The sequence below is a fragment of the Amphiprion ocellaris genome, chromosome 9, assembly GCF_022539595.1.
Source record: "Amphiprion ocellaris isolate individual 3 ecotype Okinawa chromosome 9, ASM2253959v1, whole genome shotgun sequence".
Classification (NCBI taxonomy): Eukaryota; Metazoa; Chordata; class Actinopteri; family Pomacentridae; genus Amphiprion; species Amphiprion ocellaris.
Window position 1 is genome coordinate 5,537,952 of NC_072774.1, and position 26,153 is coordinate 5,564,104.

The 26,153-nt window shown below is 38.5% G+C and overlaps 2 protein-coding genes across 4 annotated transcripts; one reads left to right on the forward strand and one right to left on the reverse strand.

Annotated features, from left to right (window-relative positions):
• Nucleotides 1–804: 804 nt before the first annotated feature.
• On the reverse strand, nucleotides 805–19,257 carry tmem67 (transmembrane protein 67). Its single transcript, XM_023299170.3, has 28 exons — nucleotides 19,025–19,257; nucleotides 16,683–16,771; nucleotides 16,493–16,583; nucleotides 16,249–16,348; nucleotides 13,266–13,329; nucleotides 13,091–13,162; nucleotides 12,945–13,007; nucleotides 11,810–11,964; nucleotides 11,618–11,726; nucleotides 11,382–11,468; nucleotides 10,519–10,584; nucleotides 10,269–10,422; nucleotides 8,912–9,032; nucleotides 8,704–8,809; nucleotides 7,619–7,675; nucleotides 7,437–7,535; nucleotides 7,250–7,348; nucleotides 6,871–6,957; nucleotides 6,672–6,771; nucleotides 6,444–6,583; nucleotides 6,216–6,356; nucleotides 4,203–4,283; nucleotides 4,006–4,122; nucleotides 3,796–3,912; nucleotides 3,596–3,703; nucleotides 1,409–1,511; nucleotides 1,170–1,312; nucleotides 805–1,094 (listed from the first exon to the last, which is right to left on the reverse strand). Exons 1-28 carry the CDS (start codon nucleotides 19,227–19,229, stop codon nucleotides 1,014–1,016), a joined length of 2,955 nt encoding a protein of 984 aa, XP_023154938.2. The 5' UTR covers nucleotides 19,230–19,257; the 3' UTR covers nucleotides 805–1,013.
• Nucleotides 17,365–25,950, forward strand: rbm12ba (RNA binding motif protein 12Ba). 3 transcript variants are annotated; one of them, XM_023296867.3, is made up of 3 exons: nucleotides 17,365–17,517; nucleotides 23,709–23,914; nucleotides 24,091–25,950. In XM_023296867.3, exon 3 carries the CDS (start codon nucleotides 24,106–24,108, stop codon nucleotides 25,771–25,773), a length of 1,668 nt encoding a protein of 555 aa, XP_023152635.2. In that variant the 5' UTR covers nucleotides 17,365–17,517; nucleotides 23,709–23,914; nucleotides 24,091–24,105; the 3' UTR covers nucleotides 25,774–25,950. The 3 variants fall into 3 exon arrangements, with proteins under 3 accessions (XP_023152635.2, XP_035798173.2, XP_035798172.2); XM_035942280.2 differs by having other exon boundaries at nucleotides 17,371–17,503; XM_035942279.2 differs by lacking the exon at nucleotides 17,365–17,517 and adding an exon at nucleotides 20,101–20,214.
• The last annotated feature ends 203 nt before the right edge of the window (nucleotides 25,951–26,153 follow it).

Genomic DNA, 26,153 nt, shown 5'->3' on the forward strand with positions numbered 1-26,153 from the left:
GCTTGAAAAGCAGCTAAAATCATCATAAAAAGTGGTGTATCCAGACATAATTTTCAGGGAGACACCATCACTCACATTGAAATAGCAGTGTCTCCTAATTTATTATTTTTCTAAATAACTGAGTAGTAATTTCTGGTTATTCACTCTTATCTTCTGTTAACACCACATGGAATCAATTCAAATCAGGTTTGTTACACAGCACATTTTAAAACAACCTGAGTTGTATGTTGGTGCAAAAATGCAAAACAGAAAACAGAGTAAAATTCCCAAAAAACCATAAAAAAATATGAACAGGTTAAAAACTTGTTAGATCAATTGCTAAAATAAAAATAAAATATAATATTTACACCACTAAAAGCAACCAAAAGACATTGAAAGCATGCATGTCTTGAGATTTTTCTTGCATGTGTTTTCTGCATTGTACTTTATATTCAGCATTACCTACCATAAATATTGCACGTGCTTTTTTAGAAGCACAGGAGAAAGAACTATGATTTCAATATTTGAATGCTCTGCAGATGTAAAAAGAGAGAAACATGCATGAAGTTGAAGCCTGTTTTACAGTTTTTCTCACAGTATTGATATTTATTCTGATTTCTATAAAAAAAAACCTCTTAAAGTTGTGTGGCATGAAAGACTGTTTTGGCAAATCAATAAAACAAAAAATATGCAAAATTCATATAAAAATCAATCCTGCTCATTGTCAGCAATGAGCATAATATGAGTATTAAAAGTGCTATGGTATGCATAAAAATTAAGCACTACTAATGTTATCATATGAATTTCATGATCAGCATATGTCAAAATATAATGCAAAGCAAGATTTTGTTCATATCAAAAGATTTTAATCAATAAAAACATCAAAAATCTGTCCAAAAAAATTGTGATATTTACATCATAAAACAGCAGCAAAAACACTGTAAAGGTACAAAAAAAGAAGCACAAGCTGTGAACGGTAAACATTCTTTTGAGAAATGCCACTAAGCAACACAATCAAACACTAAGTAGAGAAGTTATATCAGAAATCTCTTGTCCACCAGAGTCTTGTATGCGAGGTTCCTCCTTCCAAGAGCGTTACGGACGAAGGAAAATATCTGTAAATGACGAGATGGTTTTTAATATATTTATATAGCAAATGCAACATACTGTACGCACGTAAAAATACCGACCATCTGCTGTAGGTATGTGAGAACAGCTGCCAGAATGAAGCTCTGAGACCCAAGGTCGACGACACAGAAGAACAGGGTGTCAAAGATCAGCAGCGTGGCCTCGTTTCCGTAAAACAGCACATTACTGAAGGAGTGGGCCTCATCTGTGGCGACAAACGCAAACACACATCATATAGACACAAGGACGAGCACAAACAGAATGAAAAGTGCAGCCGTCTGGGCCGAGAGGAGGTCGATACCGTTGTAAAAGATGCTCTTCTCGCTGGGTTCAAGGAACTCCATCCCTATGACCCGCTCAAACATCAGCTTGTCTTTCACTATGTAGTCCATGTCAGGGTGGGCCTGAAGTAAATAACACAACATGGGAGCGTAAACAAACTACTATCTACCAAATATATGCACTGCTGAGGCTGGTACCATTTGGGTATAGCGGGGTAACTTTAGGTTAAACTCTGAGTTTTCAGGTCTTTTCCGCCAATAATGTCCTTTTGACTGCAATAACAGAATTGTGGGTGCATTAACCTCCATGCCATACCTGTATACATATAAATTCATCATGTCGTACACTACTCTTCAAAAGTTTGTGGTCACCCAGGCAATTTCATGTTTTCCATGAAAACTCACACTTTTATCCATGTGCTAACATAACTGCACAAGGGTTTTCTAATCATCAATTAACTTTCAACACCATTAGCTAACACAATGTAGCATTAGAACACAGGAGTGATGGTTGCTGGAAATGTTCCTCTGTACCTCTATATAGATATTAATAATTATAATAATAATAAATTTTATTTATAGGTGCCTTTCAAAACACCCAAGGACACCGTACAAAGTAAACAAAGTTAAAACACATTCACATTAACAATATAAAACCTGAAGATGTAAAAAATGTAAAAGAAGGAGATGCAACATTTTTTTTTAAAAGATGTAAATATTTTAAAAGAAGGAAATTTAGCAATTTTAAAAACAGAAGAAAAATTTGCAGAGGAATGGAAGTCAAAGTGAGTATCCAGCTGCTGCAACGTGAATTTCACTGGTGACAGATCAATGAAGTTTTATTGTTTCCTATCTTATCTGATCTTCTTTCCCTGACAAGTAAAGATTGAAGACAGATTTTATATCCATTTCATTCTTTTATGTGCATTTGTGTAGCAAAATAATATTAAGACAGACTAATAAAGCTCTAAAGTCTTGTACTTCTTAACTTTATTAGATATGCAGTGAGCCTACTTACTGGTAAATTATATTTTTTAAATGTATTCTTTAATTGCTCCCAAGACTGTTTAGCACTTCTGAAGCTGTAGCTGAAAGAATAAAGCTAAACGTATCTTACAGGCCAGAAGAATAAGCTACATCAAAGCCACAAATTTAACAAAATACACGATTGTAGATTGATTATAGTCAGATCTACTTGCATATTAACTCGATGAACCTCAAATTGTGGTTTTGAAAGGCGTGTTTTCTTTTAAACATCGGCAAAAATGACATCTTCAAGGAATTGTAAAACTGAAAGAATCATCAGATTTTTAACTTCACACCATTTGTTGAATTAATCATCAATGATGTAGCACTCCATCAAGAAAATAAACCAAATCTAACCTTAAAATTTTGATATTTTATCAAAATCATTTTATTCTACATGTCTCATTTTTAAAAAATGCCAAAAGTAGACAATTTGCTCTACATAGATTCTGTAAAAAATAAAAAAAAGATAGTTTCATCTGTGACAACAGTCACATGGCAAAAATGTAGGGACTTTCTAGCTAAACTGCAGGGTGTGCTTACAGAGAGCAGAGAGGAGACAAATAAGGAAACAAATTAAAATTGTAAGTAGTTAAATGCGTATAATATGTGGTGTAACCATTTGTCACCAAAAAATGGGCTCTTCTAAAAATGTTGTAAATGTTGATTCCAGATTTTGTACATTTCAATAATCAAAGAAATTAAAATTTTAACTTTTTTATGATTTATCATGTTTCAACTGTGTCATACTGCAAAGAAGACATTTCAGAGTTCTCTTTATTTCTAGCCATAGCTGTTCTGTTTCCAGAGAGGAGCAGGATTTCATAATGCAGTGGAAAATGAGCCCTCAGTGAAGAAAAAATGCAACAGGAGTAAAGAAACGCCTCAAACTTAACTCAAAATTCACACAGCGTTCCCTCCTGCTTTGGCTGCAACAGGAATATGTAGTCTGTTCTTTTTGTGAGAAATATGCAGCTCTGGGCTTCTTTCATATAAACACGCTCACAGCTACGTTCAGAAATCCTGAGTTGACTTAATAAGTTACTAACCAGCTTCCTGTGGCGGCTGCTGTTCAGCTTAGTAAAGCCAGATAATGTAAACATACCCTGGATATGTTGAACTTGCTCAGAACAGGCTTCAGTTTGCTTGAGTGTGTTTTTTGTGTGTGTATTTCTACTAACATGGTCGATAACAGATGCCAGGAAGTGGTTCATGGTGTGGTAGGCTTTGCACTGCGGCTCGCTGAAGTGACCCATGGTCGTGTCCGTCAGCCGTGATGGCCTGTTTCTCTGCAGCACAGGAGATGAAATCAACCATTTAAACAGCAGAATGAGGATGCTTGTGTTCGCAGTGGTGCAAACATGACAGAGTAAACACAAACCCTGCTGATTGAATCCTGTATCCTGTCGTACTGCATCCGAAGGAGGTTGGAAAGAGCAACCTGAAACGTCTGGATGTCAGTGTTGGGAAGTAAACCTCTCTGACCACACAGCGACTCCTTACAACAGGAAGGAGAGAGAATAAGAAATCAGTAATAGTACAAACAGAATTCAAGCTAGTAGCCAATTAAAAAGGCTGCCACTGTACGCACCTGTTCTCTCCTCAGATTGTTGTTCATTTCCTCCATGTTTGTGTCTGCGTGTCCGTGCACCGAGCGACCGTGGATGTAGTAACCGAAACAGCGATGGGACAAGAGCAGCACGGAAATCTGCACGGAAAAAAAAAACACTTATGTGAAACATTACAGACAGAAAAATTGTTGAATATAACGTGTGTGTGGCTACTTACGTTACTGATGGAGCAGAGATCTACAAACTGACGGATTTTATCCTCCACAAAGTGCTCATAAAACACTGTGAAGAAAATCACCTGTAGGGATGAAAGGACATTATGAGCCTGTACACTGCTTTCAGGGTAACTTCACTTGCTTCACTTTTAAACTCGTATCTTGGTGACCATAAGGGCTACCAATACATGTGTAGGATCCACCAGCCATCAGCAGCAGTGGAACAGGACAAGAGCAGATCTTGTCTGTTTCCCTCCTGCAACTCTGGTCTTAACACCTTCACAGCCACAGGTTGGAGACGGGGCTCCCTGTAATCAGTGGAGCCGAGACATCTGGCACGAGGGCACAAAGTATCCAATCAGCAGGAGAGCACGAGAGCAGATTTTCAAGGATTCCCCCAAAACAGACCTCCAGACAAGAGAAATAAAACAATGTGCCCACAAGGGGCCTAATGGCTACCAATACACACACACACTCTGACCAACTGCTGACTCTGCAGGCAGCGGGGGTCAAAATCTTGATAAGGATTTCAAAGACATTCCACTGACACTGCTACAAACTCAGAACTCACATTACCACAGAGAAAGACCATTTCTCCACAACCCTGGACTGATTCATTCTTTATATGCACTTATTTAAAGAACCATTGAATACTGACTTCAAGAACCTCATCATGGTCAATTTACATCTTGCCTTTTCTTTAATCTTCGATTTTATTTGTTTTGGTACAAACATTATAATTTTAACATGTCTGCCATTCACACGTGGTCATATTTGGTATTATTCTGATCAGCTGTCTGTCAGTAATGCACCCATTTAACCTTCATCTATACAGCTGGGGTCCATGAGGACCCCAGGGGTATGTTTAGTCTTATAAATGTACATAAATATAAGTTCAGTGCCTCAATTGTTTAGTTCTTCATATTTTGGTCCCTAATTTGTATAGATTCCAGCTACCTAAATTGGATACATAACCTGTCAGAGAAAAAAAATCTTTCATACTGTGAAATTGTTGCGTTTTTACATGTATTTCACCAAAAAATTATAAATATCTTTACATAATCACGTAGGGGAGATATCAGAGGCATGATGTGGGATGCTGAGTGACTTAAAAATAGTGCCTTACCTAAGAAAATGCCATGGTTTTAATCACTGAAGTGTTCACATACAGTATGAATGTTTGGCCACCAAAGCCATCATTGTAGTGCAAAGAAATCCTATATTTTGTGTTTATTTTTCATATAAAATGGTCTGTAATGTCAGAAGTATGGTGGAGACAATGCAGAAATTTGATGTAGTCTGGCTCACAAAGAAACAACGAGATTCTACTGTAAGAAAAAGTAAAGTTCTGCTGTTTATTGTGATATGCAGAACGGTATGAAACGATAGGAATTTTGTGACTTATTCAGCTGAGAGGCAGGAGTGTGAAAATGGGGGAGGAAGTTAGTAAGTTTGATCTGTCTTCAAAACATTACTTCAAATATGCAACAAGAATAAATAAAAACTGGTTATAGATATCAACATGGGTATGCAATGATGAGTAGATAAGTAATCCAAACAAGAGTAATAATTGTGGAGATGCACACATAGCTGGATTCAGGTTGTAACTATGACAATTCTGATGTGAATTAAGATTTTTTGCTTTCTTAGCGACATTTTGAGGTTATGTTTTTTGCCTTCATTTGATACGACCTACACATCACGGCAATAAATGCTTCCAGAACAATTCGACTAAGAAGAAAGGATGTAAATTTGACAGCAAAGTGCATCTGCCGGGCTCTAAGGGTTAAGAGAGAGAGGGATATGAGAGGGGTAAGTCCTCATTTTGGGGCATAACTGTACACTATACAGCCTTATATTATGGCCACAAAAACTCCAATGTTTCAAGCAATCAAGGGAAAAAGGAAAGCTTGGGGCTGTTGTGCTGCTGCTCCAGGACAATGTGCCTGTCTACGCAACAAAGGAGGCAGAAGCAAATAGGAGTTACGCCTCAAGAAAAAGAAGAAACTATTTACCTGCAGAAGTCCAATGCAGAGCCAGAGTGTTGCTGCCAGACCGTAGCGCAGCGTCAGGCTGTAAGAAGGTGTGTAGGCCTCTGAGGGGCGCTGTAACGTTGTCCAGGGATCCCTCAGGGCCAGACTGGAGAAACCCAGCACCTTAACAATGAAGAATAACAGTATGCAATGAGGGAAAAGGACACGACGACAGCTGTTCAAAGAACAAAGAGTTGCTATGAGACGTACTTCGAGGAAGAAGAGCACAGCCATGATCTGAAAAGTCGGGCTGATCTTGCGGATGGTCTGGATCTCGTTCCATTCGTTGGCCACAAAGTAGGTCCTCCAGATGCTGACCGGAGATGGCTCACGCTTCATTTCACCAGCAGCTGAAACACCAGTCAACATGGTGGGTGAAATAAAAGAGCTTGATAGTTACCTCTGAGGAACATAAGCTCAGGTGAAGCATGTCTGTACCTTGCACAGTTCTGCTGGTTTTACTTCGTGGCCTCTCCCAGTCGATGAGAAACACATCGACCGACACCTGGATGAACAGCTTGTGGAGAAACTGGACAGCCTGTTGAAAAATACACAAAATAACATATTTTAGAGACAGATCATCCAGCTTTCACAAACCATCCTGCTCATCGTCTCATCTGTTTAGCAGGCGTCCGACCTTAAGAGCGAAGGCACAACCGACGTATGTCACCAGCTTCTCCTCCTGAGGCGGCAGCGGCAGCAGCACCGATACAAACTGTTGGGCCTGAGCAGACGAATACACAAATAAATCCAAGTGTGCAGCCAACAATAATTACATCTACATCTGTTATAAGTTGGCCAGGAAAGATAAAGGAAGAAAAAGATTTACCTTTAATGTCTTAACAGGACAGAGAAGAAAAGAAAAAGAGTTAAAAGTTCATGCAAAGGCGAAGGAAGCATTCTTAGTGTGGAAAAAGTAAAAAAGGCTTCAGGAAAGGAAACAAAGGTACAAGAACTGAAGATCCCACGTGCATTAAAGTCTAATCAAAGAAAGGCCTAAGGTTTAAGAGACATACCTTGTAAAAGATGAGCCAGTACAGTCCAGTTCCTACAGTGACGATGAAGAAAACGTTGGCCAGATCACCGGCATAAAAGAACAGAAACTTCACCAACGTCTGAGGGAAAAGGAGGAACAAACTGACATTAGTTCTGAGCTATAAACCAACAACTGGCTGAGATGATAACGTGTAGAAGAAACTGTACCACGCCATCAACGTCTGTAGATGAAATCCTCCGCTTCCAGCTGACTGTCTTCAGCAGAGAGTAAAGCACAGCGACTCCACCCATCACACCTAAAGCAGTCTGAGCGCACAGATCCTGGATCAGCCAAAACCAGGAAGTTCACCTCAAACTTTTACCAACATTTGATTCATGGTTCTACTCACATCTGTCTTCATGCGAGCCTCACTCTGGTCCATCTCATACTCCACAGCAAAGGATGTCTAGAAAAAGGTAAATGAGCTCAACGACAAACCAAACAAAAGCTTGTTTTTCCAATAAATAAAGCTAATAATTTTTCATTTTAATAGAAAGCTTGGTGAAGCTGCTTTCAGACATGTACACTTTCCCATTGTTGTGACATAATAATAATATAAATTTTAGTTCTAGCAACTTTCAAAAGTGGAGGTGCTTCACAAAGCATTAAAATACACAAAACATTGGATAGAACATTAAAAAAAGACAAGACACATTAGTAAAGAGTGCAACCCTTAAAAAGGCCATCAGAGAAAGAATAAGATATTATTCTGGACATTTCTGTGCCACTTTTGATTTGGCACAAATCTGAACTGTTTTAAGGTTTGAGATCTAAGATTTGAAGACTTTTCTCCACATTTCAGCACCAATATTGATCCAAAAACATGAATGATAAAGACACAGTTTGCACGTCTTTCTCATTAATTTTGTTCTACAAATTCACTTCTATTAAAAACTGAAATATGATCCATAAAAAAATAAAATTGCTGGGTTATGGACATAATTTTCACTATTTAAGAATTCAGAATTAAATTAGGCCAATAGTCATTTGAAAACTTTGATAAGATGCAATTTTTTTAGATTTACTCTTTTTCTATTACCGCATTTTTACGTATATAAAAGGTTCAGTTCAATTTGTAGACAAATAGTGCGTGGCTCTATTTCTGAATAAAGCTGTGTGGAGTGAGGTTATGGAACGACTTTCAGGTGGAGCTCAAGCAATGTCTGTGTTTTATTTAGTTTTGTCATTGTTTTGAATAGTTTGATTTGTTTTTGTGGCTTTTTCTTCTTACATGTCCAAAATAAAAATCATTCATTCATTCATAGCTCTGGGAAACATGAATGAGAAAGTGATCTGATGTCTGAATGACAGAATGCTGTCACTTTAACAGATTGAACAGCTACGTCAAATATCCTGTGTCTCAAAAGGACTTCATCGTTATTCCAGTGAAGATTTCCACAACTACAGAAAGACAAACGAGTGTGATCGACTCACAGATACAGTTTGCGTATTTATATCTGTGATGGGAACGTCTCTGTAGGTCACAACCATCAGAGGAGGAAACACTTGTCCTTCCTGAGTTCGTGGAACCAGCTGGAACCTACAAAACACACGTTTGATCAACAGCAGCATCTCCACTTTATAAAAGAAGCTTTGTCTTTATTTATTTTTTATCATGGCAGTGTGCAGGTTAGGAGTTTACCGTATTTTGACGCTGCTCGCTACACGGATGACTTTAGGCAGGGAACTTAAGCTCTTCTCTCTGCCACTCAGCATGTCAATGAGAAACATCCGTCGAGACAAGTACCAGTTTCTCATGCTCTCTATAGGGATGCAAAATATATCAAAGCAATATCAATACAGACACAAACGTTCAATAGCTGAGCCTGACTATCCAGAATTAAAATTACAGATATGTATAACGTCATTCTGACCAATCAAAAACAGTTAGAGATCTCTGTAATTTAGTTTATTATTATTATTATTATTATTATTATTATTATTATTATTATTATTATTATTATTATTATTATTATTATTATTATTATTATTATTATTGTTATTAATAATAAAGTCTGAATTGTTGCTGCTTATGTGAGGCTTCCTATTGGCTGTTGGTCCAGCAGAGCATTTGAACTGTTTTAGCACATGTAATAATGGCTGCTGCGGTGGATGACACTGTCAAAAAAGTGCTGTGAAATAGAAAGAGCTCATCAGCAAGGAGTTTTTGCTGAATGAGAGCTTTATTCAATGGAGATTTGGCATCAGGCTGCACCAACATGGTGGGAAATTAGGTTGCAAAATGCAGTTACGATTGTAGCACCATAGAATGGTTGAAAAGCAAACTGCCTCCACTTTGACATCACTCAGAACATCTACATCTAAAGCTGCATCTACATCTAAAAAGAACAATGTCGGTACACTATTGGTCAAAAGTTTGGGGTCACCCAGACAATTTCATGTTTTCCATGAAAACTCACACTTTTATCCATGTGCTAACATAACTGCACAAGGGTTTTCTAATCATCAATTAGCCTTTCAACACCATTAGCTAACACAATGTAGCATTAGAACACAGGAGTGATGGTTGCTGGAAATGTTCCTCTGTACCTCTATGGAGATATTCCATTAAAAATCAGCTGTTTCCAGCTAGAATAATCATTTACCACATTAACAATGTCTACACTGGATTTTTTTATTAATTTAATATCATCTTCATTTAAAAAAAGCTGCTTTTCTTTCAAAAATAAGGACATTTCTAAGTGACCCCAAACTTTTGAACAGCAGTGTATGTTGAATTAAGGTGAATTAAAGATATCTTTACTACAATTGTGACGTTAAATTAAAGAGATTCACGACTAGTCGGAATTCAGCTGCAGATACCTGTAGCTGAATTGTAGATATTTCTAACAAGAAACTCTGTGCGCATGAATGACAAAAGTCACTTTATTTGTTCAATGAAAAATTGAATAATTGATATCTGAAATGTATTTCCAGTCTAGTTATTAATCTCAACCTGTTTGCCAAATACACATACACTCTAGAGAACAAAATCCCACCTTGGTTGATGAATCTTCCGCTGTATTGCTGGTTCAGAACTAATGTTGGCAGAGGAAGCAGCTTTGGGTTTTCTCCTCCACCGAGGTCCATGAACACATCATAGAACAGTGGTTCAGGATGGGAACCGAGCAGCTCTGCTACCGAAAGATCACACTGCGAACACAAACACAAACAGTTTATAACACAACTGGGTAGTTAAAGAGAGCTCGTACGCTTTCTCTGAGCTAAACGAAGTAGAAAGACACTCACACTTTCTTGATAAGCGGTTCCAAAGCTGAAGGCTGCTGCCTGTTTGGTGGCTGGTTGTGGACAAAGCTGAAAGAGAGATGGTGATACAGGGAGTTTAGCAGCTTTCTGAATTATACATTTTGTGAAAATCATGTTGAAAAGTGTTATTTAGTCAGACTAACACACTGCAAAATAGGAACAACTGATGCAGTTGTGCTGAAAAGTGGGCAACAATGACTGGGATTAAACTCGACCACCAACTTATTCAGGTACAGCAAGCATTTCTATAAACATCTAGTATGTGTCAATACTCTTGTGTACTCAGACAAAAAACTCTATTTGGGACCTCATGTGATTCAGAAAATGACCACATTTGTGCAGCATATTTGCATGGAGTAAGCAAAGTCTGTGTTTTACATGAATTAACTGACATTTTCTGTGGATATTATATGAATATGCTGCAACAGAAAGGTGTTGAGAGACAGAAAAAGGTTCATCACTGCATGCTGCACCTCATCCATGTAATGTCTTTTGTGGTTTTATTCCTGTGATGGATTTGAGTATTTTAAATGGTTCTCCATGTTGTGTAGCAACACACAGCTCCTGATTTTGGACCCAAACTGCTCCTTTATAATTGCCTGTGCTTAGAATTCTTAGCAGGAAGGAGTGCAGGAAAAGGTGCAGAGAAAACCAGAAAAATTCACCAAAGAAATAAGACAGAAAAAAGACCACTGGTTTGCTAATATTATCCTTTTGTTTGAATTTTTAGTTTTTTTTCTTTCCAAATGACAGATTTGCACATATTGAAATCAGACATCCTCTGCAACTCTTACTAATTGCTTGAAGTATTTAAGTTATCATTATCATATCATTTCACATCTTACCTGCAGATTCTTTCCTCCTACTGGCTCCCACCTGAGAAACTCTCCTCTGACGTTATAGACAGCAGCAAGCAGCCTGATGTCTGTGTTCTGATGCAAAAAAAACAATAAACGTCGATTAAAAGAACACTGACATGTGAGTTATCATGGAATAAAAAGGAAAGTGTTTATGTAGTGATACTATTTTGGATTTAGGTTCTTTTTTTTCAAAGTGAGGATGATTAAAATCTATCATTTACCTTCTTTGTTCCTCTGAAACTGAAGCCAGTGGGAACAGGATCGGTCTGAAGCACTCGGCTGGCCAGTCCTGGTTCATCCCCATAGTAAAGCCACGGCAGATTAGCTCTCCTGGAGACAGAATCATCAAAATTATTAGTCGAATTCAATTACAGCAAATTGGATTGAATCATGCAAAGAAAGCACAGTGATACCAGTAAGAAATGTCCTGAGTGGAGCTCAAAGAGGCCTTCGATCTGAAGATGGTGTTAAACAGACCACAGGCGTCGGTGGAAACGCCGCTGAATGAGTGCATGTTCATCACACACATGTTCCCGAGAGCCTGACACGCCGTCAGGTTGGAGAACACCTGAAACAACATCACACAGAACAATTATTTAGACACAAAAAGTCCTAACACCTTCCAAATAACACAATGCTAATCATTGTCTACTTCACTTACGCTGCTTAGCACATTATACTTCATGTCTCTGTAAAAGGATTTAGCACTTTTCAGTATTTTGTCACATATATTTGTCATTCAATGCTTTTTGCCATTAACTGGTTTTAAAATGTCTGTGGTTATTTTTAATCCTCTAAACTATACACAGTTTTGTGGGGCATTTGTTTTGCTCCTGGCACAGTTTCTACTGGCTTCACCATGCTGAATGTATCTTTCAACAACTTGTTCGTCTGTTCACCGTTCCGAGTCATGTTTCATATATTTCATTGATAAAATATGTTGTATTTTGCTCTCAGTGTCTCTGATTTGTTTCCATACTTGTCTCCTCTCTGCTCTGTTTAAAGACAGCCAAATCTTCACTGAGTTTATGTCACACAACTGTTGGTCACAACTGACAGTTGCATTTGAAATTGCAGAATTTTCATTCTTTTTTTTTTTTTTTTTTTATTTACAGAATTTGGTGCAATTTGACAATATTTAGAATGAGACGTGGCAAAAATTATAATAATTAAACATCATGATTTTAAACTTGCATTTGGTAAATTTTCCCAACAAAACCACACGTCACACATGATTAGTTCAAGAATAGTCAAGGACTAAAACATCTGATGAGTTCTTTTCAGTTTGTCCACTTTCTGCCTCTGATGAATGGTGCAATTTTGGCAGTTTTTCAAAACAAAACACATCTTTCCAACTTGTTTTTGGGTTCAGAGGATCCATACGTTCATGTTTTGTCACAAATGCCAGCATAAAGTCCTAAATATTCTCCAGTGTCATGATGAGTACATCATTTACAGCAGTGTGTCGCTGCAACCAGAGCTGCAATTTGCATCCTATGATGTTAAAGACAGAATTATTTTTTGAAGAAAATAAAGTATTGGAGTTACAAGGCAGGCCGCAGAAGAGGAGTAGAGGTTTTCCAGGAACCAGGCAGACTGGATACTGAACTTCTGCAATGGGAATACAACAGAAAATCTAAATCAGAAAAGAATTAGAGTAAATATACTAAGATGTGAAAGAGAAGGAGACTGACCAGCTGAGCATAGTTGACGCTGGGGTTCACATTAGTGGAGAGGCTGCCTGGACGGAAACATAATCCTCCTGCCTGGATTATTAAATATAATTCATTGATGAGATGCGACATGTTAATTAATTAACAATGTAATGATTTAGAAAGGATGTGAGAGTAGAGAGACGTCTGAACTCACCAGGATATTAGGAGATTTACACTCACAGGAGGTGTCAATGAAGGAAGCCTGACATCTCTCACACCTGAAACACATATTATGGGAGTCAGTCTGACAGCATTATATCAGTGGTGACAGAGCAAGAAAGAGCAAACAGGAGTGAGGCATTTGTCAGTAAATCAAATGTGCAAATTTGACAGATTCGACTCTGCTCCCACTCCTCCCCCCTCTCATCAAAGCACCAACCAGCCAGCTCCTTCTTCACACCTCAGCTCTCTACCACCAACACCACCAACCGCACCCCTCCTCCGATCCCCGTCTTCTACCACCTCCGGACTCTGCATACAGCCCCATCACCCCTCCTCGTCTCACCCCCCACCACCACCATCACCCCTCCCCCTGCCACCCTCCCCCTGCCTCTCCATAACAGCTGATCAGGTGAGAAGTGAGCTTAAAAAGATCAAGACCAGGAAAGCTGCAGGTCCTGATGGAATCAGCTCCAGACTCCTTAGAGACTGTGCAGACCAGCTCTGTCAGGTGCTGCTGCACATCTTTAACCTGAGCCTGAGTCTGGAGAGGGTTCCTCTGTTATGGAAGACTTCCTGCCTGGTTCCTGTCTCTAAGACCAGGAACCCCAGGGAGCCTAACCACTTCAGACCTGTGGCCCTCACTTCTCACCTGATGAAGACTGATGAAGACCATGGAGAGGATCGTCCTCAAGAACCTCCGTCCCCAGGTGAGCCAGTATCTGGATCCACTGCAGTTCGCCTACCAACCGAACATTGGAGTGGATGATGCAGTGATCTACCTGCTGCACAGATCACTGACTCATCTGGAGAAACCCAGCAGCACTGTGAGGGTCATGTTCTTTGACTTCTCCAGTGCTTTCAACACCATCCAGCCTTCTCTGCTTAGGGTGAAGCTTGAAGGAGCGGGAGTAGACTGTCACCTGGCTGCTTGGACCATCGACTACCTCACCAACAGACCACAGTACGTGAGGCTTCGGGACTGTGTGTCTGATGTGGTAGTCAGCAGCATGGGGGCCCCACAGGGGACAGTGCTCTCCCCCTTTCTCTTCACCCTGTACACATCGGACTTCCACTACAACTCTGGGAGCTGTCACCTCCAGAAGTTCTCCGATGATACAGCCATTGTTGGGTGTGTATCTGAGGGGGACGAGCGGGAGTACAGGACGGTCATCTCTGACTTTGTTGACTGGTGTGAGCGAAACCATCTGCAGCTCAACGCCAGTAAGACGAAGGAGATGATCGTGGACTTCAGCAGGAGGAGGACACCCCGGACTGCACCGGTGAACATCCAGGGTTTGGACATTGACATGGTGGACACATACAAATACCTGGGTGTTCACCTCAACAATAAACTGGACTGGACACACAATACAGAGGTTCTGTACAAGAAGGGCCAAAGTCGTCTCCACCTGCTGAGGAGACTGAGGTCCTTTGGAGTGTGCAGGACTCTGCTCAGGACATTTTATGACTCTGTGGTAGCGTCTGCTATTTTCTATGCAGTGGTCTGCTGGGGAGCAGGGAGCACTGAAAGGGACAGAAAGAGACTAAACAGAAGGTCAGGAGGAGGTTCTGTCCTGGACTGTTCCCTGGACTCCATAGAGGAGGTGGGTGAGAGGAGGATGTTGGCAAAGCTCACATCCATCATGGACAATCCCTCTCACCCACTGCATGACACTGTGGGGTCTTTAAGCAGCTCCTTCAGCAGCAGACTGAGACATCCACCCTGCAAGAAAGAGCGCTATCGCAGGTCCTTCATTCCATCTGCTATAAGACTTTACAACATCAGCATCACTGGCTGATGTTAACATAAACTGGACTATATCATTACCACCCCAAACCATAAAATTTGCACTGACATTCTTGCACTGCACATCTCTGCACTTTTAAACTTTATTTTTATTTTTTCTGTTAAGCCACTTTACCCTCATCTGTCACCCTTGTATATACTGTAAATATTATTACTATTGTTCTATTATTCTTTTATTCTTATCACTATGTCTACTGTTACATAAGCTGCTGTAACAATGTAAATTTCCCCTGGAGTGGGGAGAAATAAAGAACTTTATCTTATCTTATCTTATCTTAAATATGTCAAGGATCGAATAGAATCTGTCCTTGCAGCACAAGAAGAGAACAATATAACAATTTGTTCTTCAGAACTCATATTATCTCAACAATTTTTGCCCTTTAATTAAGAACGTTTCAGTAGATTCTGTAGTAAATTAACTTCCTTGTTAACCCTCTGAACTCAAAGCAGTTTTCTGGGTATTTTGTGCTCCTGTGCTTTTTTTTCCTTGCAATATAAAGTCCTGCACCTCTATGGAAACAGAACAACCATGGCTATACAGTTATTACGCCATAAATCATAAAAACAGAGAGAAAGAAGTTGAATTTCTGTGATTGTTCATTTTAAAATAACTGAAAAAATCCAGGACCAACATATCTAACATTTTTCCAAGTGCTTACACATGTGACTAATACTGGAAAATACTAGAAACATTTCACAGTTTACATTCTAATTTTGTTTCATAATGTTTGTCATGTGACTGTTGGTCGCCGCTGAGTCAGGCTTAGTTGCATCAGTGAGCACAAATTATTTATTTTTGGGTGAATTTTTTAAAGAGACATGTAGAATACAGTGATTTTTCAAGCTTTGAGTTGCTTAATTATCTCAACTGAACAACTAGTTGAATATGATACATTCAAGGACCATTGGAAAGATAAAAATATGACAGTTTTTTCTGTTTTTACAGTTTCTGGTTCTGATATTTGGTGTAATTTGGCATTTTTTTAAAGACATGTCTCTCAAACCTGCTGATAACATGCACATCTTGACATGGATTAATAACAACCCAAGGGGGAATATTTAGCCTGTTTTTAGGAGTAATTAACACCAGTAATAGAGGCATGTGTTTGCATTTTTTTCTATTTTAAAATAAACAAAACTGCCTTCAAATATCTGACATGATGTGTACCTGTCTCCACTGCTGCTTGGTACAGTCGACGCAGGGCTGTCTCCATTGCATGTTTCACACCTGGCCTCATCCAGAAGGTTTCCATTGATGTCTCTTTCCACTGGGGGGAAAAAAACAAGCCATTCTCATGTTTTTACATAAAATATGCAAGCATCCAAGGTATTGCTTCACTTTGCTATATTTGAAGCAAGCACATTCACCACTGAAACTGTTTATTTTTGCACTTCTGTTTTCACAGACTCACCCAGGAAGCTGCCAGGTGGACACTTGCAGTTCCCCTCATCACTGACAGCGCCTGGACAGCGAATACACCCAAACCCGTCTTTAGTTACTGCCTGTAAATAAAGACATATCAACAAAACATGACTGTGAACACTGCGTAGGGGCTGTAAGATACAATTTATATACCGTAATGTGAGATAAACTGCACATACAGGCTTGTCGATGGGACACTGTTGACAGGTTATGGACATTTTATCAGTGGTGAGGGTTTGGTAACCAGTTTGGCAAACACAGCTCAGTCCTGCAAAAGGAAGAAAACCAGTTTAGTGTTAGTGGGGACTATCAATTTATCTGTTTTTCGTCGACGAGATTCCATGGTGGGAAAATGTTGAGGTTATTGTGTGCATGACATTCAATTGGTTCTTAAAGGTTGTTCTAGTCAATGAGGCTAAAAGTAGTCCATTCTAAACTTATCCCTGGGGTTATTATAATCCAAACCTCTAAATTAATTAAAATAAACTAGCAACTTAGCAAGTGCAAGATCTGTTTAGAGGAAAGGTGCCATTAACAGGTGTGACTGATAGATTGATTCAACTACAATGGCTACTCAGTTGAATTAATTATCAGAGTAAGAGGGATAGGCATCTGGATGGAGGCAGCTAGCAGCTAGGTGTATTTCCTCGCCTCAGAACCCATTAGGGTTAGAACCCTCTGGGCTGCAGGAACCTAACCCTAGAGACGGACATCTGGCTCAGCGATCCCCTTTTTTACCAGGTATTACTGCCAGGATCAACAAAGGTCACTGAACCAGATTGGGCAGGAAATCCGCTACACTTCCTCCGTGTCTGTAGAAAACAAGAACTTCTCCTTTTTCTGTTCCACTGAACTTTTCTTCAGTGTTTGTACAGAAAACAGGCTGTCAGTATCAACTGCAGATTGATTCTACCGGATGACGGAGAAGAAGAAAAAATGACAGACTTTATTTGAGGATTCATTCTGGATTTTGATCTGAACTTGATTTCAAACATCAGAGGTCAGTTTGTAAAAGTAAGTCGATCAGGAAGTCTTCAAAATGAATACTTAAAAGTTTCATAATGTACATTTTACTTTGTGATTAGAAGTTACGCGCATGCTTGGTAAAGAAAAATGGTTCTGTATCTTCTGATTGCTCAAGGCTCTTCGTTCTTTCTTAGAGGTTTAACACATATAGACTCTCAGTGTGGCTTAACCAGTTTGATTAACTAAATAACTATTTATCATTAGTTAAAATGGAAACAAATACATGTATTTTTCTTCTACTATAAATTATTAGCTTCTGTCATAAAAGCTGAATTGGAGAGGCTTTGCTTTTCTCTGCTGCTGACCTTTGGTTTCACTTCCTCTGGGCCATTTCAAAATATTGCAAGTTCCTAACTTTAATGTTTATATTAGTCAGGTAAACTTGTAAATTAAATAATATTCTAGGGTTTTAACCACAATATTTAATTAAGTTATGTAAATGTGCATTGTCAATAATCTTGTTTAGGCTTAACTTCAATATTTAAATTAGTCGGTTAAACCTTAAATTTACATAACTAATAATTTTGCAGCCTCCTAACGTTGATATTTAATATAGTTAAGTAAATATGTATAATAAATACAACTGAAGGGTTTCAATTAATGAAGCACATTTGTATGATGAATTATCTTGTAGATTTCTAATGTTAATAGTTAATCTAGTCAGGCAAATTTATAATACATGAAAAATTGTAGATTGATATCTAAATAAATCAGATATTTGCATAAGTAATAATATTGTGGGTTCTTATCAGTATTATTTTAGTTAGTCACCTTGGCTTGTATCATATACACAATTTTACATTGTCTGAACCTAATATTTTAATTATTCAGGTCATTTTGAATAACAAATAATACTGCAGATTCCTAACTCTAATATAAAATTTAGTCAGGTAAACTACATAATATACAATATTGTGGTTTTCTAACTTTTATATTTAAATTAGTCATGCAAAATTAGCGTCATTAAATCATTCTGTAGGTCCCCGATGTTGATATTTAATTTAGCTAGATTGATTTATATAGTACAAAATACTGGGGGGTGTTCACCTTAATATTTAAATTAGTCAAATAAATTTGGATAAATAATAATCTTGTATGTTCTTACCCTTCACATTCACGTTAGACAGGATAATTTATACATAAAACACTGTGGGGGTGGAATCTTAATAATTACATAATAAATAACATTGTGGTGTCTTATTCTTAATATTTCAACGTGTTTATTGAATTCCAATCTAGTTTTTTTCTGCTGGGAAGTGCTTCTGGCTCAACGTCTTTTGTTTTAATGCTCCATATTAATAATAACAGTGACTTTACTGGACAAGCTAACTGCTACTTAGCTCCTCGTGGCTTCTGTTTGTCGTTGTTTGCAGACCAGCTCACAGTTAAAAGGTATTTGTTTTACACTGAGGCACTTTTTACGAGCATAGCAGTGGCTTAAATCAGTGCTGTGTTGTGTTCCGTTACGTTGTGTGGTGTTGTGGCGGTAACCGACCTGTTGTGCTCCGTCTCTGGTTCGGACCGCAGCTCACGCACGACAAACTGGAAATATCGAAGAATTGTTCCGCTCTGCAGTCAGAAGGAGCCTTAAAGGGAATAATGAACTGCTGGCAATGAAGCAGGCCCATGTAGATAAAAAGATATAACGTTAGAGGCACTTTGTGTCTGCTAAAGACGAGCGGTAGCGTCCCCGTCGCCATGGTAAACAATCGTCTTCCTCATTACCCACAATCCTTCAGGCGACGTGATGACGTTTCCCCAACTTCTGTGAGCGACGCAAAAGAAAAAATAAAACCAAAAACGTTCAGTCATGTTAATATAGATTTTACGTAATATATAAACTTTAAAAAACTATTTTGTAGTGTAATAATATTTTGCAAACAATTAATCCCAAAATAGTTCTATATTTTGATTTATAGGGAATGTGTTTCTCCGATATTTTTTGTTTCTGACTGTAAGAAACGCTGTTAGAAATGTTAATTCAGATTGTATATTTAAATTTTTTCACAATATTACAAAAAATACATGTCCAAAATTATTCATACGCCTCAAAATTGTCATACATTGCCAGAAAATGCACCTACTATACCATTTCAAGTGGGAATTTCAATTTCTACCATATTCTTGAGTGTTCTAATATATTAAAAACTGAGAGCAGCTGATGCAGTAGCTCTCTAGTCAGTTACTGGTTGACTGAACGAGCTCAGTGGGCCACCAACAGTCAAACATGTTTGTGGGAATGTGATATTTTGAGGGTGTTTTTCAGCCCATGGACCAGGCAGCCTGGTCAAAGTAAATGGCATCATGACAGCTGTGAGTCTTATTATCAGATATGATTCCACCTAGATTTGCAATTAACTATCAGGGCACTGGAATTAGCAAGACATCTGAGAACTTGACTATAGCAGGACAGGGATATAAAGAGTGTCATAGAGGGTTTGTGTGAAAGCTGAAAGTATGCACTGAAACAGATGAAACCCGTGATTATGTCGCTCTGAGTTAACTTCAGATTTATCAGCCATTTCTACACGCTTGATGAGTCAAAGGGGACTTTTGGCAGGAAATGCGACCTACGCAACAACTCTGCAGATGCATCTTATTCACTCCCAACTTCCTTCCCCAAAGTGCAATAATATATTTTCATAGTCTGCAAGGGAAGACGAATCACGCAATTTAATCAGCCAAGTAAGTCCGATTTTAAAATGTAAAGGTTTAAGGAAATGGGACTGAGCAGAAAAGAGTATAAAGTGTATTAGAAACCTCATATTCCATCTCGGCTTTCACACGTTTAGATCTTTAACTTAAAGGAAAGAAACTGTGAGAAAAGCAAAGTAAGGCCCTGCTCCTTAGACAAGAGTGTTGTGATCGCTAATACGATTTAAATTCAGTCATTTTCATGCTTAAGACTGTGATCAAGTTTTAGCTCATCTTGTCTTTGTTAGAAGAGGTTTAGACTGTGATGGTAACAGATTTTGCCTGCTTTATTTTTTGTTGCTGTTTATGCTGTTTTTTGATAGAAGACCCAGCAGCTGATTACTAACCAGTTAATACACATCATTCAATCGAGAACCAAATACTAGTTCGGTAAAGTTGGCAAGATATTCACAGATTCGGACTTCCGGCATCAATAACTCATGAGATATACGTTGTAAAAACATAAACCTTGCCTCTTTGAAATCGTTGTAAGGTAGACAATGTGCTACGAGGCCAGTTTTATCAAAAGTCGCTGTCTTTCAAGCTGCAGAAATAACATTGGTGTCTATGCGCAGCTGGTTGTGCGACGAGTGAACAGGGACCGTCTGCAAATAGCAAAACCGCTGCAACAGCGAAGAGACACACTACACAAATATTACATTACTTAACTTTTATACACTGTAGTGTCACCAAATTTACTGCAGCCATCAATTGTCTCCTGCTAGTCATACTACAACACTTGGTTTTACATAAAATTTAAAAAAAGAATTTTAAGGAATTTTTATTAGTAATAAAATTCAATAACTTCACTCTTAAGTACTGTAGTGTCACCAAAATCACTGTAGCCATCAGCTGGCTCCTGTTGATCATACTACAACACTTTGTTTGATATTAAATACAAAATCAGAATTTTAAGGAATTTTAAAAAAATGTTCTTATTATTTTATTAGTAATAAAATTCAGTAATTTCACTCTTATGCACAGTAGTGTCATCAAATTCACTGGAGCCTTCAATTGACTCCTGCTGGTCATACTACAACTTTTGGTTTGATAGTAAACGCAAAATCTGAATTTTAAGGAATTTTAAAAAAATGTTCTTATTATTTTATTAGTAATAAAATTCAATAATTTCACTCTTATGCACAGTAGTGTCATCAAATTCACTGGAGCCTTCAATTGACTCCTGCTGGTCATACTACAACTTTTGGTTTGATAGTAAACGCAAAATCTGAATTTTAAGGAATTTTGTCTTATTTTCTTATTATTTTATTAGTAATAGAATTCAATAACTTCACTCTTATACACTGTAGTGTCACCAAAATCACTGGAGCCATTAATTGTCTCCTGCTAGTCATACTACAACTTGTGTTTTGACATTAAATATGTTTTTCACAATTTTATGGATTTTTGATTATTTTATTGTTTTTATTATTATTTTATTAATAATAAAATTCAATAAATTCCCTCATATACTGCAGAAAGATTACACTCTGTCTAACTATCAGTTGCCTCCTGTTGATCATACTACAACTCTTGATTTGATATTTAACTATTTTTCATGATTTTAAGGATTTTTTTATTAGTATTGAAATTGTTGTTATTTATATCAGACATTTTTTGTTGTAACAGATAAAAGTGCTCATCCATTTTTTTGGTAGATTGTGCAACATTAATCACCAAAAGTAACTGAATTTTAATGATTTGGGTTGTTTATTGCCATGTGAATTTGTGCACACTATTTAGTGTGCATGCTTGTGTGTGAAGTTTAAGGATTATGAGTAAATTAGCTTTGATGGCTCTTCTCTTCTCTGCTATATTTTTAGATCCACAGTGCACCTGTTTGTCCAAATACATGATATTGAATAGTAACGGAACTTGGAATCCTCACCAAAGAGAGGCTCAGATAACACCAATATACCAAACTAAACTGTTTAGACTGCCTCCTCAAGTACTGATGATTGGGAAGAAAGACAATAAGATGCCTTCTTACAAGGCTGCAGCGTTAACTGATTCATTTAAACCATGATGTTAAACAGCTAATAATATTTTCCAAGTTAAGGACTGTACGGACAATACTTGGAAGAAAAAACCTGAAGGTATGATCAGTAGGACCTTTTGATGGTTGGATGGAGTTTATTTTTTCTGCAGTGTTTGAGAGTGAAGTGATTGAATTTTATTGACTACAAAAATTATTTAAAATTCAGATTTTTAATTTACTATCAAACCAAGTGTTGTAGTATGACCAGCAGGAGCCAAATGATGGCTCCAGTGGTTTTGGTGATAATACAATGTATAAGAGTAAAGTTATTGAATATTTGTGTAGTGCCTCTCTTCGCTGTTTGCAGCGGTTTTGCTATTTGCAGACGGTCCCTGTTCACTCGTTGCACAGCCGGCTGCGCATAGACGTCAATGTTATTTCTGCAGCTGGAAAGACAGCGACTTTTGATAAAACTGGCCTCGCAGCACATTGTCTAGCTTACAACAATTTGAAACAGGCATCGTTTATGTTTTTACAACGTATATCTCACGATTTATTGATGCCGGAAGTCCGAATCTGTGAATATCTTGTCAACTTTACCGAACTGTCAAAAGACATCATCTTAGAGACGTTAATGATGAATTTTAACAACTTCAGTAGGATTCTTTGGTGTTGACATTTTTACTAAAACAAAAATATTCATACCCTTCCTCAGTATTAGTATCAAAGCCTATTTCTATCAACACATCACTTAAACAATTCTTATAATTGCTAAAAATCTTTTTTAATGTTCTATGGTCTCTTTAAAATTTTTTTTGTCTTTTACATTTTTAATGGTATTTCTTAAATGCTTTATTATCTTTTCTAATATGTTATTGTCTTATAATGTTTTAAAGACTTAAAAAATGGTCTAATTATCTTTTATAATATTTTTCTAATGACCAATTGTCCTATAATGTTTTAAGACTTTTAGAATGTCTAATTGTCTTTAATAATATTTTAATGTTTTTCTAATGTATTTTGTCTTATAAAATTCATAGACTTTTGAAAAAAAAATTGATTGACTTTTCTAATGTGATATTGCCTTTTAATGTGTGACAGTCTTTTAAAAATATGTAATCGTCTTATTAATATGTTTGTTTTACAACGATTTAATAGTCATTTTTAATGTTATTGACTAATAATGTTGTCTGGTCTTTTTAAAATGTCTTATTGCCATTTCTGACATGTAATCCCGTTTTCAGTGCTTATTTTCTTTTGTCATGTTTTTATTGTTGCCTTTATAATTATTTTATTACTTATTGTCAAATTGTTGTATTTTTTAAAGGTTTTATTGTCTTTTCTGACGTATTACTGTCTTATAATGTTTCGCTGTGTGTAGTATTTAATTTTTTATTGTTTCTCTATTTCATAAGTATATAAACATATACTATAGAAATAAGTTAGTCAAATAAAAATCCACTTTAAATCAAACTTTATTTATGTGGTGCTGTACTGTGTGTTGCAGTTCATACTCCGGGCCAGCAGGTGGCAGTAAAACATCTTGTCCACACGACAGATTCAATCAAGATAAAAGGAGGGAAACCAGCGCAGAGTCGAGCAGAGCGCGGAGGGAGGAGACGGAGGAGGATAAAAACTGGACGTGAAGTTGAGACGACAATAACAGCGCTTTAAAACCCTCCTGTTCACCAGCAACTCTTCCAACCAGCTGTGGTGAGAATTTATCTGCTTTTTGCTGAGGCAGAAAACTATTTTTTTCCACATTTCCTGCCTGTTTCTCCTTCTCTCTGTTCTCTGTCTGCATGACGCACGTGGTGTTTTTTCTTCCTGATTGCAGCTGTTTTTTTTTTTCATTTCCTTTTTTTCATCTAAGTTTTCTTAATTTTCAGACCTGATATGAGAAAATGTATATAATCCTGCGACTCCAAGGACTGGATGTGAAGGCGGGCGTTGAAGACATTCGAGCTTTCTTCCAGCCACTCCACATACCTGATGGTGGAGTTGTCATAGTGGGAGGAATTCTCAGGGAGGCTTTTATTGCCTTCACCTCGGAGAGACATGCTCAGCTTGCCATGAGACGCACCGGAAACCTCCTGAAAGGCTCCGAGGTGACAATGCACATCAGCAGCATGGTCGAGCTGGAGCACAAGTTGGAGCTGCTGTTGAAGAAGAAGAAGAAGAAGACGAAGAAGAAGGAAAGCTCTCAGCTCACCGTGCAAAGACCTGCTGCCAAACCCACATCCTCAAACGTTGTCGTGGACCTCACCGCGGATCCTACATCTTCTCCTGCGTGGCCAACAGATCCAGACACTGCAAATCTGCCTCTTTTAAACACACAGCAGCAGCTGCAAGCCGGTCAGACTCTGGACTCCGGCACTGCTTTTCTTCTCGGGATCTGCACCGTTCTTCAAGGTCTGCAGTCGTCCCAACCAGTAGAAACCAATAAGGCAGCTGAGTCTCCTAAAGTTGCTGCGTCACCTAAAGCTGTTGCGTCCGATGGTTCGATAACACCAGAACAACCTGTGAACTCGAAGCCGGGCTACGTCAGGCTCTTCGGCCTGCCCGCCTCGACTACCAAAGAGGACATTTGCCGCTTTTTCACGGGGCTGACGGTGCAGGAAGCTATAGTTAACGTGCAGTTGGGGCTTAATCACGGCTGCCTGGTGAAGTTTGCAAACATGCAGGACGCACGCGACGCTCTTTGCTTTAATCAGCAGCCTCTGGGCCAAATCTGCGTCGAGGTGCGTGGAGGGACCGAGAAGATGTGGAACAGCGCCCTGCAGGAATGTGAAACTGCTTCAAAGGTTGAGGAGAGATCGAAACCGAAGCAAAACCCTCTGAGAGAAAACCACAAGCAAAAATCTCCACTCAAGATCAAGAGGGGATCCATCAACCTGCTTCCATCTAAACCAGCGAAAAAACCCAAAATTGTTGCCGCTTACACGCCTCCACCTGCGGAGCACATCGTCATGGTCAACAAACTGCCCAAAGAGATAAACAAGACTGAAATAAAAGAACTCTTCGGATGTCCAAACATCCCGCACAAAAACGTTATCCATCTGCTCGACAAATACGGCAGCAAAACTGACACAACCTTTCTCATTTTTGACCGAACTGAGGATTACGAATATGCACTGAATCTGTCGGGCTGCCACGTGGGCGCCACCGCCATCCAGGTCTTGGCGATCACCGAGCAGATGATGAGGGAGAAGATGTCCAAAGCTCGATCTCTGAGGACTCATCTGAAGATGGGCAAGAATCCAAAACAGAAACCAGAGGAGAACCTGGACCGGACAGGTCTGAGCTGCCTGTTTGTGAGAAACCTTCCTGCACACGTGCAGAAAGGTCAGATAGGAAGGCTTTTTTACAGATTCAGACTCACTCAGGACAGCATCGTCGTGCTGCACGACAGCAACGGAAACGGTCTCGGTGAAGCTCTGGTTCAGTTTGACTCGGAGAAGACCGCGTCGTTCGCTTATAAGATGCACGGGAAGAAGTACCTGGGAGCTAAACTGCTTTTTACACGCATAAGTGAGAGACAGATGGATGACATTTTGAATAAACGCGTTTGAAGAGCACAAACAAAATTAAGACTGATCTGGAGATCTTTACTTTCAGTTTCATGAGTTTTTCTCAACTCATGAATTTTATGCTTGTCAAATCATTTGTAACAATAACCACTGGGCCATGCTTCCACTTAATCTTCATGTACATTCCATACAGACCAAAATAAAGATTGTTTAAACACGTTTTTGGTGCATTTATTAATGAAAAGTCGTAGTTATTTGCCTGTATATATCTACGGATCAAGCCAGTGAAGTGAGAGAAGCTGTGGTGTTTATGCCTGCAGCAGCAGAAGGGCGTGTCCTCTTTGCTTGGAATCAAGATGAGGTCACTAAATGCAACTTGGAGAAACATTTACATATTATGACCTGCTGTGTCATTCTCACAG